At 41.7% G+C, this 16,314-nt stretch overlaps 1 protein-coding gene across 2 annotated transcripts; it reads left to right on the top strand.

Annotated features, from left to right (window-relative positions):
• Positions 1 to 2,170: 2,170 nt before the first annotated feature.
• On the top strand, positions 2,171 to 12,882 carry LOC116692996 (vasopressin V2 receptor). Of its 2 annotated transcripts, none has more exons than XM_032521670.1 (7): positions 2,171 to 2,351; positions 5,584 to 5,858; positions 7,019 to 7,264; positions 7,797 to 7,943; positions 9,246 to 9,531; positions 10,041 to 10,223; positions 10,571 to 10,818. In XM_032521670.1, exons 2-7 carry the CDS (start codon positions 5,589 to 5,591, stop codon positions 10,759 to 10,761), a joined length of 1,323 nt encoding a protein of 440 aa, XP_032377561.1. In that variant the 5' UTR covers positions 2,171 to 2,351; positions 5,584 to 5,588; the 3' UTR covers positions 10,762 to 10,818. The 2 variants fall into 2 exon arrangements, with proteins under 2 accessions (XP_032377561.1, XP_032377560.1); XM_032521669.1 differs by having other exon boundaries at positions 2,172 to 2,351; positions 10,005 to 10,223; positions 10,571 to 12,882.
• The last annotated feature ends 3,432 nt before the right edge of the window (positions 12,883 to 16,314 follow it).

Raw genomic sequence — 16,314 nt, 5'->3', positions numbered from 1 at the left:
TATCACAATAAGTAATATGTTTGATAACAATACCATAAAATAAAGTAGTGGAATGTGGAGGCAATTATTATACTTTTTACTCCACTACATTTATTCTTTAACTTTATTTACAAGCACATTTAGATTAGATTAGATCTGGAGGTGGTCCTCGGGCACTGTAAATGCTGATTGGTTAAAGTGAAGAATGAATTTTGCTACATGTACATTAGTGTTCAAAATAATAGCAGTCCAACATCACTAAGCTTTTAAATCATATTTTTTGGTAGAAGTGATATTTCTACATGGCAAATATGTCACTAGTAAGTGTTGTAGAGTCCTAGAAAACCAACAGGGCCCATGACATGCATGCTGCTCATTCTGTGTATTAGAATCTGTAATTGAAAGGGGCATGTTCAAAATAATAGCAGTGTTGTGTTCAGTTAGTGAGGCGATTGATTCTGGGAAGAAACAGGTGTCAATTATGGCCCATATTTAAGGAAGGAAGGAAGCACATGTTGTACTCAGCTGAAAATACTCAGCAAAATGGGTCGTTCCAGACATTGCTCTGAGGAACAGCAGACTTTGACTAAAACGTTGATTGGAGAGGGGAAAACTCACAATATAAAGAAGTACAGAAAATGAGAGTCTGCACAGCCAAAATGGTTTCAAATGCCTTGAAATGGCATCCAAAGCAACATGGGAAAAAACAACCAACTACCATGGGAATGGATGGAAGAATAGGCAAAATGGCAAAGGCTCAACCAATGATCAGCTCCAGGAAAATCAAAGAAGACTTAAAGTTACCTGTGAGTACTGTTTCAATCAGAAGAAGACTATGTGAAGCAAAGCTATCAGCAAGAAGCCCCCCCGCAAAGTCCCATTGCTGAAAAAAGACATGAATAGGCTGAAATTTGCCAAAGCACACATTGACTGGCCAAAGGAGAAATGGTGCAACATTTGTGGACTGATGAGAGCAAAATTGTTCTTTTTGGTTTGTCCAACGACCCCCAGGCACTGAATTCAAGCCCCAGTACACAGTGAAGACAGTGAAGCATGGTGGTTATGGGATGTTTCTCATACTGTGGTGTTGGGTCTATTTATCACATACCAGGGATCATGGATCAGTTTCAATACTTCAAAATACTTAAGCGGTCATGTTGCCTTATGCTGAAGAGGAAATGCCTTTTTAACAAGACAATGACCCAAAACACACCAGTAAGGAGCCAAGTCTTGGTTCCAGATGAACCAGATTGATGTTATGGAGCGGCCAGACCAATCCCTGGACCTCAATCTCATAGAACACCTGTGGGGGGGACATCAGATGCTGTTTCTGAGACCAAACCCAGTAATGTAGTTCAATAGTCCTTGGCTGGAATACCTGTTCACAGATACAGGTATAGGGTGCTGTGACCTTGATCATGAAATATTTGCAGTTGGGGCCTACTGATTACTACTAAAGACCTCAGAAATCAGTTTCCTAAAATCAAAATAGGAAAAGAAACAGCTTGAGCAGCCTCGTGTGTGTGTGTGTGTGTGTGTGTGTGTGTGTGTGTGTGTGTGTGTGTGTGTGTGTGTGTGTGTGGTGTGTGTGTGTGTGTGTGTTTAAGGTCTCTCAGCGGGCCCCTCGATAATTAGAGGCTGCTCCCGATGAGAAGGCAATTGAGGGGAGGCAAACAGATTAGAGCAGAAAGAGAGGTGGAATGCAGGAGACAGAAAAAGAGAGTGAGACAGAGGAAAAACAGGGGGCAGGGGTGAGAAGGAAAAGGACAACTCTCCTCCTGTTGCTGCCTTCTCATTTCTCTCCCAAAACATCCCATCTGTCACAACATCTGACGCCGTATCTGCTCCCTCTCCACCGCCCGCTGATGCCAAATCACACGTACACATATCAGTTTAATGTGTGCGTATGAGAGGTCTTTGATCATTCTCGGACACTAATAACAGAAATCTAATTTGATCTGCTGGGCCACGGCCTTCGTGTGTCTCCTGTCCTGCAATTAATGGGGATCAAAGTCGGGACAGCAACATGGTTCATATCTAAACAATCAGCGAGAAATGACATTAATTTACCGCTGCAGCCCGGACGTCACATCCTTTGATCAAAACAGCCTGATTGCTCTCCGCTTGAGTACCCCCGCTTTATTTCACCCCTGCTTTTCATAAAACCGAGAAAAAGGGAGGGACGGGCTAAACGAGGAGGGGGGACGGGGAGGAAGACGGGAGGAGAAGGGGAGACAGGAGTCCGCAGCGTGAGTTGGCTGAGTAATAAGCAAGAGGGGAACCCAGCATGGATGCAGCTAGTTTGTGCAACAGCAGATCAGGTTGTCCTGGATCCTACAGATGCTTCACGGGACGCTGAGGACGAGGACGAGGTGAGTGAGACGTCTTGTGCTTCCTCCTGTCTCTGTTTTTCTGCATGAAATGGGAAATTTAAATTGGTTTGAGCGGCTGTTACTTCTAATGAGGCTGTGGAGGTTTACAGGTGGATGGTTACTTTTGTGTTTAGAGTGTTTTAGTTGACGAGAGACAATTTCTGGCTGGATTAATGTAGGTAAGAGCTAGAAAAGATTTGAGCTTTTTTGTTTTTGTGAAAAGATAAATTGTATTGTATAATAAGTATTCACCAGCAGGTGCCCGGTCTTCTAATTGGATTAACAGAGCCAATAGATGTCAACAAAGCAGAGAGTCAAGGGAAACCAGCATCAGCTATAGCAGATCAACTATTTCGCGTTTCGTGTTTTTAAAGCGTATCCTCCGGCTGCATGGACAGCTTAGAAAGGAATACTTTTACCACATTCACATAGAAATACATACTTCCTCAAGGTGCCATGAAAAAAGGCAATATATGGAATATAAAACGGATGATTTCACCTTTACAGGTTTGTCATTTTGTTAATAATGAGACAATGACTTGTTTTAACAAAAGAGGGTTTACAGGTGTGTAAGAGGAGTGGTAGACCCACAATCCAATGAGCTTTTTCCAAAAAAATGTTAAAAAAGTTAGCACATCTAACATTTAAAGACCAAGAGGATAAAATACTCACAATGCTCTTCCCTTAAAGGTGCCCTGCCACATGTATGTCAATACATTTTGGTAATGTCTGAAGTTTTACCAAGGACTCTGTAACGAAATGTTGTGGGGAAAAAATGCCTTGGTTACCGTGGTTACCTTTTTTCAAGCCATTCTAGCGTGGTATAGAAAGCCTGGAGAAAGACTGGGCCAGTTCTCCTTCAGACTCAGCTTGACTCTGATTGGCTAAAAGCTAGCCAATGAGAGCCTGAATATCAGCACCTTTACCCAGCTCATGAATATTAATGAGCTCAGGCAGCATGACGTCAGACTGACCAGCTGTTGTGATTGGTCTGATTTCTCCTCTTATTTCTTTTCAGTGGCTAGAGCTGACAGGAGGTAGCAGAAGAAGTATAACGGTTTTGTGTGGCAGGGCACCTTTAAGATAACCAAGAGAAATGTGAGGGTTTAGAGATGATTTACTGCAGCTACTCAACTCTTAACTTGCTGTACCTAATGTAGTAATGGGCGATAGAAACAATATGCAATATAAACAATACATAATTGGCCTACCATACAGATTTTAGATAGCAAGCAAAACAGAAGAGCTGCTGAAAAAGACCGGTGCAACAGCCATTATTTGGACTTCAGATTTAAGCTGCTACAACGGATCTGTTGTCAAGGACAACTCACTATATATCAGACAACTCACTATATAATGATGATTGATTGATTGATTGATTGATTGATTAAAAAAAAAAGCCTCATAAAGTGACGTTTTCATGCCATGGGACCTTTAAATGAAACCGTTTAGGAAGTTTAGATTAGACAAGTTTCTGTGATAGGTCACAAGCCAAAACAGTTGCAGTGGAGTAGAAGTACAATGTTGCTTTAACAGCTGGGGTAGGCAGTTTTCTCTGGAAAAGGGAAAAGAAAAAGGCCAGAATAGTAAAACCCAGCTCTCCTGCTGCAGCTCTCCCCTCTCTGTCTTCCACCCCTCGCTTCACACACTCACCTGTACAAGTACAAGTCTTTCATTTCAATCATCCCTCTCGTGACTGTGATCCACAATCCAATATATAGCGGCAATTCTATGATAAATACATCCTGTTTTCTTTGTAAAGCCCTTTGAGATGACTCAAGGCTCTAGCTCGCTACATGAAGCATAAACATAAACATGAACTTGAATTAGCTGTAGACTTGAGTCTTTGGCTACAGTTAGAAGAAAAAACTAGTAGCAACACTTCCTCTCCATGTCTAAAACACTTCGCCATATTGACAATTGTTTTATTGTGTTTATTTTGAGTCTGTCTGCCTGTTTTTGGGGTTCCTCTGCAGTGTTGGCAGTTGTTGTCAATGCTGGAATAGCAACTTTTCCTTCATTGAATCAGGTTTTCACCATGTGAAGGGACATGCACACATCTGCATTTGTAGAACAGCCAATTGGAACCCGTCTCTTTCTCTGAGAGGACCTGTGATTGGCCAAAGTATCCTGTCACAGGTTACATTTTCTAAAGCCTGAAAACAGAAGTCTAGTTTTCTCTCAGAGCACTTGAATTACAAAATGCTAAAAGGTTATTAGGTTTTTCTGCCCAATGACAAACAAATGTACAAACCACAGATTTAGATGAAAATACTGTAGTAAAGTACAAGTACCACAAAATGAAATTTAAAGTGCCCATATTATTAAGAAATTGTTTCTTAATAAAATTGTTATTTTGTGTCTCTGCTGCTTCCACACGCATAGAAACATCCATGGTGTTTTGAGTGAGATACAGGTTTCTGAATGTCCTCTGTCTTCAGTCTCCAGGTGAGCTGGTCAAAATCTGCACGGCTTTCTCCGTAACATAGAGCCTGCACATTTGCACTCAGTGAATAGTCCCACATGAGGGGCCCTCTCCGCATGCCTCTGCGATTGTGTGTGTCTCTGCGTGTGCTCAACTGTAAAACGTCAACGTTTCATGTCTCATTGTTTTACAATTAAAGTGCTCACTGGAGCTTGCCCGTACACATTCACCCCATTAACTACAGCTGTGTGTTGGTGGAAGGTTTACAGGCAGCAGAGGTCAGATAAAGTAGACGTGGCACCATCTCTGACAACAAACATACAGCTAGTGACACACATCCAGTCACTGGTCACTGTAAACAAACTCAACTGAACAACGCTCAGGCCTGTTTCATAATCACTGGCGTTACAATACGTCCTGTGATCATTTCTGGCAATACGTCCGAAGACTGCAGAGAAAAGAGGGGAACTGCTAATTGGCATTCACTAATTGGGTCACACAATAAGTTCTCAGGCCGAGCATTTACATTTTAGTACTGTACTTAGGTCCGATTCAAAGGTTCTTGAGTATTTCCATTTTGTAAGACTTTATGTCTGTGTGAGTGGAGGGGCATTTAGTTGGTTGCAACTCGCACGCTAACTAAATTCTACACACTGCTCCCTCCAACCTCATTGGTTGGATAGATTACCATGAAATTTGGTAGGAGTTCATGTTTTTCTTATTATAGTGTACTTTTAGACATTTATTTATTCATAAATATATTTTATAATGGTGGTGTGTCGTTGTGTTTCTCTGCTCCTCACCCAGCCAACATGTCAGTCTCCATGGTAACGGACCCATACCCGTCCAGTGGCTGGTCCGCGGTCTCTGTGACCCCGGCGGGTACCAACGTAACAGACTGGGAGCGTGACGCCGTCCTGGCGGTGGCCGAGGTGGTGGTGCTGGCCATCATCTTGGTGCTGGCGCTGCTCGGCAACGGGCTGGTGCTTGTGGTGTTGCTAAGGCGGAGAGGACAACACAACCCGCTGCACCAGTTCATGCTCAACCTCTGTCTGGCCGACCTGGTGGTGGCGCTGTTCCAGGTAACATGAATTGGTCAGCATTTTGGTCCCCACAAAGATGTCTTACCCACACAGTGAGTGGGCTCCATGGATGTGTTGTAAGAAGTGGATCCAACGTTGGAGGTGGAGCCACGTTCATTACTATTTGAGTTGCTCAGTGGCGCGTAAAGCCAAAAAAGTTCCTCGTATTAAATGACCTCTGTCACTATGTGGCCCATAGAGCAGGTTCAATGGAGACCTCAGCCAGACAAGCAGGCTACTTCCAGTTTAGCGCTCTGCTAACTTCAATAGGGATTCAATTATTAAAATTGTGAGGCTCTTCTAGACTTTCCGCATGTGGATGAAATTCGTTTTGCGAGGGGTTGTCACACAGAAAAAAAATGTATTCACAGTTATAAAGATGTCTCGTTTGCCATGTACATAAGTCTATAGGAAAAAGTATTTTCGGGCCAGAGGGCATCACATTAAGTGCCGGAAGTTGGGATTCCACTGTTGGGCCTCTATGTCAAATTGGCTTCAAACCCTGGTGTACAGGGGCCTGGTGGGCTCCCGGTATTGGGTCCTCAAGAAATATAGACCCAATCACAATGTTGGTTTACAATAACTTCTAGTTAGAAAACTTGTCATGTACATACAATTAAACAGTGCTGAACAAACAGGGACAAGGAACCACTGGATATATTTTCATCTGTTTATCTAAAATGCATGTTTGATGCTTTTATATGTCAACACTGTCCCTAACATTAGCTTGGAGAGCTAATTGACCTGTTGGGCCACAGACTAGAGAAAATGACACCACCCAAACTGCTGTTTCTAACACTGAATTTGGTTTATCAAAGACGCTAGTGAAGCAACAAAGGACAGAAAATAAGCACAGCTTAAACTATATAGCTTGTTAAACTATATATATATATATATATATATATTATATATATATATCTTTAAATGCTACAGTTATGCCTGAAAATGACAACAGAAATATACAAGTTTGCTGATTTCTCATATCTCCGCAATTCAACTCAATGGTCAGTTTTACACGGAAGTGATTTTTGTGTTAGCGCAACATCAAGATGATTCTTTCTATAAAAACCCAAAAGCACAGGTGCACACACTCACACACTGGGTGCACCCCCTCCCTGCATCTCACTCCACCCTCCCTCCCCCTCCTCTTCCTCTCTGAGGTGTTGCCCCAGCTGGTGTGGGATGCTAAAGGCCGCTTCCCTGGCCCGGACTTCCTTTGTCGCCTGGTGAAATACCTGCAGGTCCTCGGGATGTTCGCCTCCTCCTACATGATCGTAGCCATGACAATGGACCGGCACTACGCCATCTGCTGGCCCCTGCAGGCGCACCGCAGCGGCGCCACCCAACGCTGGAACAGCTTCATCCTGCTGGCATGGGGGCTGTCCCTGCTGCTCAGCCTGCCACAGGTCAGTCATGAACACAGGTCAGGTGTATAAGGAACACCAGAATCTATCAAGAATTAAATTTAGTTTACTCAAAGTCTGCTCCAAAACAGAAGGAAGAAGAAAAAGAAAACTTTGGGTTTTCTACAAACAAAATCCACCAACCAGCACCTTTTAAACTCACAAATTAACATGCTATATCTCAGCTAGGCTCTAGGCAGCCCTTGTCCAAGAAATAGTTGGGCACATAACCCCACATAAAACAATGTATTGTCAACTTTATACCTAGTTTTTTGGTACAGATTAATGATAATATGATATATGAGATATAAAATGTTAATTTGCTGACTTTAGAGGTGCTAGTAGGTTTATATTGTTTGTTTAATTTGTAGAAAAATCAACTAGGAAGTCACTGCTACTGGCAAAGAAATGACAAACCCACAAAAAGTATAAAACCGTTGTTGTTTCTAATCTTTTTAAAATACAAATCAAACATAACATGTCAATTAGATAGTCTTTTACAAACGGCAGCCAACACACCTCTTCACCCCTCCAGGTTTTCATCTTCTCCCGTTCAGAAGTGGCTCCAGGTGTCTACGAGTGTTGGGGCAACTTTGCTGAGTCGTGGGGCCTCAAAGCCTACGTGACCTGGATGACCCTGGCTGTCTTCATCCTCCCTGCCCTCGTCATCACCGTCTGCCAGGTAGAGAGGGACGGACCAGACTGCAATAGAATTGATTTTACAGTGGTAGAAAAAGTATTCAGATCCTTTACTTCAGTAAAAGAAGTAAAAGTCCTGCATTGAAAACGTTCGTACATATTGGGCAGTAAGATAAGTCATTTAAACTCTCTCTCTCTCTCTCTCTCTCTCTCTCTCTCTCTCTCTCTCTCTCTCTCTCTCTCTCTCTCTCTCTCTCTCTCTCTCTCTCTCTCTTCTCCCGTGGTGGAAGAAGTATTCAAATCCTTTACTTAATTAAAAGTACTAATACCATACTGGAAAAAATACTGTAGTTAAATAAAAGCACTGCATTGAAAATGTTACTTGGTAAAACTATGTAAGTATCATCAGGAAAATTTACTTAAAATATTAAAAGTACTTGTATCCTGGCCAGCTCAGTTGGTAGAGCGGGGGCACATGTACATGAAGGTTTACGCTGCGATGCAGAGGTCTGGGGTTTGAGTACGGCCTGTAACGATTTCCTGCATGTTCTCCCCCTTTCTCACCAAACTGTCCTCGGAAAAGCCCCAAAAAATAGTCTTAAAAAAAAGTAAAATGCATAAAAACCCTCCCATATGGAAAGAGCAAAGGATCCAAACAGTTGTGATCAATGGTCTAATCATTTCAGCTGGACTTGTAGGCCCTTATATTGTTAAAAACACTATGTAAAGTAACTAAAGCTGTCAGATGAATGTAGTAGAAGGTAGGTAAAAAGTGGCCAGAAAAGTACCTCAAATTTGTACTTTGGTACAGTACTTGAGTAAATACTTAGTAACAGTCCACCACTGGTGGAGACACAAAATAGAATTCCCAAGGATTTGAAAATTGATTCCGAAATTGATTTCTTTCCAATTCACAATGTCCTAATTCAACTAGCTTTCCGATTCCTCCAACCCTGGGAGATTCTCAGAGATCTTAGGCTGTAACACTCAAATAGTTAACTATAAGGTACCAGGTTAATGTTTACATTGAGAATGCCCCCCCCCCATAAAAGTTAGATTAAAGTACTTTTTTAGTTTACAGGACTAGCATGACAGTCTTAACAAACTAATTACGTGATGTGCTTACAGTGTACATCCATGGTCAAAAGGCAGAAATGAATTCAATTCAATTTGTTTTATCAAATCATAACAAGAGTTATCTCAATATTAAAAGATCGATTTCATGATTTTTATTAACCGATATTAGATCTCTTAAAGAAATGTGAAAGTTGATTATATTAACCCAGCCCTAATTCTGACAACAGTGCCTGTGGTGGTTTTTAATTCACGTGTCATTTTCCCACAGGTGCGAATCTTCATGGAGATCCACAACAGTCTGCACCTGAAGTCCGAGCGCCGCCTGTCCCCCGCCTCCCTCTCTCCAGCCAAACGGGACTGCCAGAGAGCGGGAGGAGGAGACAGCCGAGGGACGTCCAGTCTCTCCCTGTATGTTTCACCACTCGTGTTCAAGAACCCCAGAACTGACACCAGCTTGGACCCTGGATCCATCTGTCAGCACCTGCCCATGGGTCAACTGGGGGCCAACAGCATCATGTCACATTGTGATCTTCACACATACACTGTTCACCCAGGTGAGACCCACACAGTCTGCTGTCACTCTACATTAGGGTTGGGAGCCAAAACCCGGTTCCAAATTAGAACTGATTCTAAAATGCCAAGAACCGGTGGATTCTTAGAGCAACGTCTGAAAAAGGATTTCAATGAAATGCAGATTTCTTCTTTTTCTGGGAGCTGGCTGATTGGATGTTGCCTACGGTATATGAAGTATTTTGGTCCCTGTGTCAATTTGGCAGGTTAGAGTTACAGTACAGGGAATGTTGAATCATATTATTTGATAACAGCAACAAAATCAAGTGAAATTAATTTGACAGGTTCCATAAACTGTCAATCAAAATCATGAAGGAACGGGATCCATATACAGAAATGGAATCAGAATTGTTAAAATCCAAACGATACCCTACTCTAGATATTTATTTTATTCTATTGTGGCAGATGTTTTCCCCATGTCTGTTCATGCATGAGCATCCTCTGGGTTTTCTGTTAGTTGAGTTGAAGCCTGATGTGATGCCTGGCCCTGTAGCGGCCTCTGCTGTACGCTGCCGTTTGCCCAAAGCCCCCCCAGCCCGTGGTGGAGAGGTATCAGCGGCCATGTCAAAGACAGTGAAGATGACGCTGGTCATAGTGCTCGTCTACTCGCTCTGCTGGGCCCCGTTTTTCAGTGTCCAGCTGTGGGCCGCCTGGTACCCAGACCCATCTCAGAATGGTACACACACACACTCTCTCACACACACACACACACACACACACACACACTCTACATCCCTCAGAGTCTTGGCAATCTAGTTTATTCTCTACAAGCGTCCCTATCATTTATCCCTTGGCTCTAAGTTACAATTTCAAATGACTCCTGCAGAATGTGTACTTATATGGGCCATTTCTCTGCATTGAGTTCTTAAATTTTTGTACTTGAAGTACTTTTTTTTTTTACAGTGTGGTATTAGTACTTTAAAGTACAAAGTAAAGAGTCAGAATACTTCCTCTGCCACTGAATTTGATACAAATTCAAACCTGTGTGTGTGTGTGTGTGTGTGTGTGTGTGTGTGTGTGTAGGTGCAGTGTTCACCCTGCTGATGCTGCTGGCCAGTCTAAACTCGTGCACCAACCCTTGGATCTACTCGGCCTTCTCCAGCAGCGTCTCCCCGGAGCTCCGCCTGCTGCTGCTCTGTCGCACCGCCTCACAGCGCCGGGGCTCGTTACCCAACGACTCCACCACTAGCGTTACACACAACTCCAACTGCTGAACAATAACTACATACTGAGACAACACAGTCAAATGCAAAATTCTGTAATGATGGGACACGTGAATGAAAAGTCTGCATATTGTACCATCTATACAGTGTGCTACAAAACTATAGCGCTTACTTTTCCACATTGTTATTTAAAGAATAGTCTTCGACCTTTTGGGAAATACACTTAACGCTTTCTAGCGGAGAGTTGCCTTTTAATTGCCCAAGTCCTCGGTAGTCTTGTGGACGCCGATTTAGGGTACTTGAACCTGTCCCTCTCCACCGAGGACTCGTTGATATGACTGGTCTAGTCTGTTATTTTTTCAAGAAAGAGCTAAGCTAGCTCGTCGGGTGAAGTTAGCTATATAAGCGCGTAGCTAGCTAGCTAGTAGCTAACTAATACGGCGAATTCTTTTTTGTTTTGTTTTTAAACTTAGCTAGCTAGCATTTGTAGGAATTAAACAAACGAAATATAACTTATTAATTACCTAGTGAGCGTGGTGGGAGTAGGATTTAGCTCACAAACAAGTTCATGTTAAATCTCGTTAGTATTTAACACAAAAGTCTAAAAATTAAAAAAACTTGTTTTTATGTTGTGACGGAGTCTTGGCCCGACTTCCCAGAGAAAGATTTACCACCTACCAGCACTTCTGACCAATCTCTCAAGTTTACACATTAACACATTTTATCTCAGGTATATTAATCCGAAGAAAAAACTATGTTTTAAGGAAGATACACAGCTTAAAGAGACATTTGTACCGGACTTTTTATTGTCTTAACCGTCCGTTGCGAAGCAACCAGCAGATGCTCCAACGTTAGCACTAGCTAGGCTGTAACTGCTCTTATCCAAGAAATAGTCGGGTACATAACCCACGTAAAAACGTCATGTTGGCGATTTTATACTTTTGTTTCGTACGGAGTAATATAAAGTTATAAGTAAGATAAACAATTTGAATTAGTTTAGAGGTACTGGTAACGCTAGGGTTTATCTTGTCTGAATAATTTGCAGACAAAACCAAATTATTTCTTCAAGGAAGTCACTACCAGCCAAGAAATAATCTGACACAAACCCACATATAAAGCCACGTTGTTAAGTTTTTTAAAATGTAAATATACACACACACGAAACAATATATATCGTGCCAATAATGTGCTTTTGAGGTGCTAGGATGATTTTGCTACATTTGATAGTGCCTGAATAGCAGTTTTCAGTGAGCTAATCGGATGCTAGCATAGTAGCATCATATTGATCCCTGAGCAAAGAAGCAAATGACAAACAAGGCTAATCATATTTTCCACAATGTCAAACTATTTCTTTAAGTACAGAGTGTAGATACAAACTACTGTAATACATTTTATCAAATGTAATTGCTCTAAATGCATGTTTGGGAAATTTCTTCTTCAACAGAACATAACAAATGGGATGTTTTAAAAAACATTTATTCATTCTCTCAACAGCCATTAAAACAGTCATACACACCAAAAAAACTGCTACAACTAAAAAAAACAAAAAACAACCATTTTCCAGAAACGTCACACAATTTGTTTTTGTACACAAAGATGTGCTGTGGCTATGCAGTACCGTTTTCAAAAGCCCCCGCACTGGGGAAATGTGTTTCAATTAAATGGTTTAGTTGCTGTCTTTCAAAGAGTCACCTTTCTTTTACAAATATTTGTATAAAAAGGCAAAATAACTGAAGGTTTTAGTCAGAGTAAATCAAAGTCACCTGTTGAGTAACTATATAATATACCCATAATGTGATAAGAGTCAGTCTGCTGGATCTGAAGGAGAACCAGGGTCCAGAGCAGGGGAATGAGGACCTACTGAGCCAGCAGGCCTGTCTCCGGCTATTTTCTCTACTCCTTCCCCTCAAATATGAACCTGTCCACTCAGAAATGTTCTTAAAATTCACATCCATATACAGGTGGCTACTTAAGGTGGAACGAGAGAGAAACTATTCTCTCATTGGTACCAACAAGCTTCTGTCAAAATCAAATACTTTTAGACAACAATTTAACACTTTTATCAATTAGTTTGAAAACGAATACATTTGGTCAGTAAAGTTACTAAATCCTCTTTCAAACAAACAAGTACCATACAGTGTAAACACACTCTTTAACACATTCATTAAAAAACGAAACAGTAGTGCTCTATGACAGAAACAACAATTTCAGTTTTCTCTAGATTAGAAAAGAATAAAGCTGGTCATATTCTATAAATGTTATAAAAAAAAGCTATACCAAAAAAAGCCACCAACAATGTTAGTCTTTCAATACTTCCTGGTTTCGACCCCGTCTGTGGCGTGTTCACTGAATCTTTTAAGGACATCACAACTATATACCTTCATTTGTTTTTCAAAAGGCACATCAAATTCCCAAAACAGCTGGTCCCTGTAGTTTTTAGTGAATGCTACTGGAGTAGAATAGTGCATGCATCAAAATAGAAAGTTATATATCAGGCTTTGGCTACACATAAAACACTGTTGGGAGTTGGGAAAATTGTTGTTGGGGGTCTTTCATAGGATTTGTTGACAAAAAGAAAATATACAATATCACCATCCAGCCTGCCTGTGGCCCCCCAGTGTCAAGAAATGGAGATAGGTGCAAACCGAGGCCTGGGTATCCTGCTCTGCCTTTGAGAAAGTAAAAGCTCAGATGGGCCGAGTTGGAATCTTCCCCTTATGAGGTCATAAGGGGCAAGGTTACCTCCTTTCTCTGCTTTAACTGTCCAGTGAATTTGGCCCACCCATGAGAGAGAGAGCGTGAGAGAGACATCATGGCTTTCAAACAAGCAAAGTGGCAGTTGGTCAAGGCCACCATAGCTACAGACCCAGAAATGGCACATACTAAGGAAAACTCATTGTGGGACTGGCTCTAGAGGCTGGAGTTCTGCACCAAGACTGAATTTTGGGAAAGAGACTTCAGAAACCGTAGTAGGGGACCACTAAGGTCTATATAAAGAGACTTCAGACACAGTATTAGGGGACCACTAAGGTCTAAGCATCCAAAGAGCACCAAGTCATGAGACCTTTAAATTTAAAAGTCTGTAGTAAAACTAAAAAGGTAAAAATGTGAACCAGCCTCAAAATTACTCATTTTCTTTGTTCCAAAAATACCATAAACATTTCCACCAAGCAATATTTGAAGAATATTAAAGTTAAAACATTCATACCAAATAGTGAATTGCTTAAAACCTTCATTTACTTTCCCAGAAGTGAAAACAAGTTAAAGCTTATTCAGGCTGAAGACGTCTCATGTCTTCTGTTCCCTTTAATCTGGACACAAAAACTACTCTCAAAAATGTTGGCAGTAAACTCTGTCATTTCATCCATCAATGCATATCATGAATCACTGAGTATTAATATACTTGGTATAAAGGGGTAACAATTGTTGCAAAGACAGTCAGGAAAGTTGACAGGAGATGGAAAGTAAATGTTGCAGAAAGAAAAAAAGAGAAGCATGACTTTAAGGGAAAGTTAAGAAAAATGAAGTCCCCGCCAGCTTCCTCTGGAGCCAGTGAGAAAAAGGTGAAACTCTCCCGCTCTGAAGCACTGACACTGATCAAGGTTTACTTCGCAGTGAAAACAAATGAAACCAGGCTGCAGGGTTTAGTAGAACAACGCCCTCCAAAAACTGGAGGCTCGGATTAAAAAGGTAACCAAGAGCGCAGAAGCAGCTAATGCCTACATGACAAAGACCCAGAACATGAGCCCACTGCCATCTCTTTCCAATGTTATCAGTGCAGACTGAGGATGAAACCATGGAAACCAGGTCACGGATTGACAAAAAGAGTACTAGAGAGAGAGAAGTATACAGGACTATAGTTTGATATGGTGTTTAATTACATGGTACCTCCTAGACTTGCCTTTGTTGGTTTTCCATTACGGAAAAGCCCCTGGTTCCTGCTAACAGGTACTTTTTTTTAGCACCACCTCAGTCGAGGTTCCAAGCGAGCTGACGCGATGCCAAAAGGTGACGTGAAAACCTGCCGACTGCTGATTGGTCAGAGAGAATCGGCACCAGTCACTGCGTCATCATTGCTAGCGACACAAGGGGGCCTCCAGCTTCTTTAGAAACTAAATTGGTCTTCTGACTGTGGAGACAGCCACATGCCGAGAATCAAAAGCAACACACCTTGGACGTTCTGTGTCCTGCGACGAAGACCAGCCACGCTGGCCTGAGGCCGTACTAATCTGCAGTGGAAAAAGGAGGACGGGGCCCCGGGGCCGAGCCAAGCCACGTCAAGCAGGTACCATGTAAAAATGGAAGAACACCATTAGAAACTGGCTCAGAGTCACTGCAGGCTCACTCGGAGAGGAGGAGCGTGAAAAAAACTGAGCAAGAGACTTCATTCACATAGAGGCTTCACAGACCAGAGAGAGAGAAACGTACTTTTGAATTAGGATAATTTGCTCCTATTAACATTACTGTTCTTGGTATTTGTGATCGGTTTCAAGCAAACATCTGATATGACACATTCTGTACAGTTCAGAGACAAATTGTGACATTTCATACTGCAGAGGCTTTCAAAACAAATGAAATGATGAAACCTGGCTACAGTCTAAACTGTCTGCTGACATACACACAAAGGTCTTCTCATCCAAATTCATCAAATCTATTGAAAAGATTACTGGTTGTAAGATTGCCATTAAACAGTGAACTAAAATAGATTATTTTACTTTAAATCACCAAGGCTCGTTGATATAACTAATATACAATGTGTTATTTGCAATAAAAAAACAACATACATGTCAGGTACTGCAACTGGGGGGGGGGGGGGGGGGGGGTAACTGTGAATGTTGTTCAAATGTGTCCTTCAATACAACAATGCAGGATGAGCTGCTCATGTTGGAGGGTGTATGGCACATAAAGTTACACACCACACCCACACCCCACACACACACACATACACACACACAACACATATTTATGTACAAGCACGCTATAAACAGTGCCTCCTTCACTGGTAGCATTGTGACCCTCTGGACCCCTCTAAAGATTCCTACATTAGTTTTTAACTTTCTTACTTTACTATATCTTTGTATTTTTAAACCATTTGTGTGCCTTATGTCCTCCACTAAGGGTTACAAATGGTAACACTCCCTGTGGTAGTGAACCCAAATTTAATTGTTTGCGCATAAATCCACATAGAAACCTGGAAATGCCACACTCTGCACTAACATGTGAACAAATAGATTTACAGTTAACTTGAGTAATATAAATGTGTCCTTTTAAATCCTGTGCAGCCCTTGAGTGAAGCAATGTAAGTATGTGAGGGAAAATGTTCATTATTTTTCCAAGTATGTACAACAAAAGATTGACTGTTTGACTAAAACGGAGTCAAGGTTTGTGTGCTTTTGTGCGCGTGTGTGGTTCTGAAATGTTACAGCAGGTCAAGAACCTGAGAGTAAAGTCCTAATTGGTTTAGTGGACTTTTACAGTCATTCCGTCTGTTGTGCGTCTCTCTGCTGTTTGTGATATATTAGATAAGTGGTGTTTTTGCTCCTGGAGGACTTGAGACTCACCAAAGGCACGTCAAATACCAACAACCAGAGGTCTCAACGTGGT

This window comes from Etheostoma spectabile, chromosome 7, assembly GCF_008692095.1.
Source record: "Etheostoma spectabile isolate EspeVRDwgs_2016 chromosome 7, UIUC_Espe_1.0, whole genome shotgun sequence".
Taxonomy (NCBI): domain Eukaryota; kingdom Metazoa; phylum Chordata; class Actinopteri; order Perciformes; family Percidae; genus Etheostoma; species Etheostoma spectabile.
Note: the sequence above shows the minus strand (reverse complement) of the source record. Positions and strands in the feature narration are given on the sequence as shown.

Excerpts from the sequence above, each read along its gene's own strand:
- LOC116692996 (XM_032521669.1), top strand. The coding sequence starts at position 5,589 with ATGTCAGTCTCCATGGTAACGGACCCATACCCGTCCAGTGGCTGGTCC. Across the intron at positions 7,265-7,796 it reads TGCTGCTCAGCCTGCCACAG|GTTTTCATCTTCTCCCGTTC; the intron begins GTCAGTCATGAA and ends TCACCCCTCCAG. Across the intron at positions 7,944-9,245 it reads TCGTCATCACCGTCTGCCAG|GTGCGAATCTTCATGGAGAT; the intron begins GTAGAGAGGGAC and ends ATTTTCCCACAG.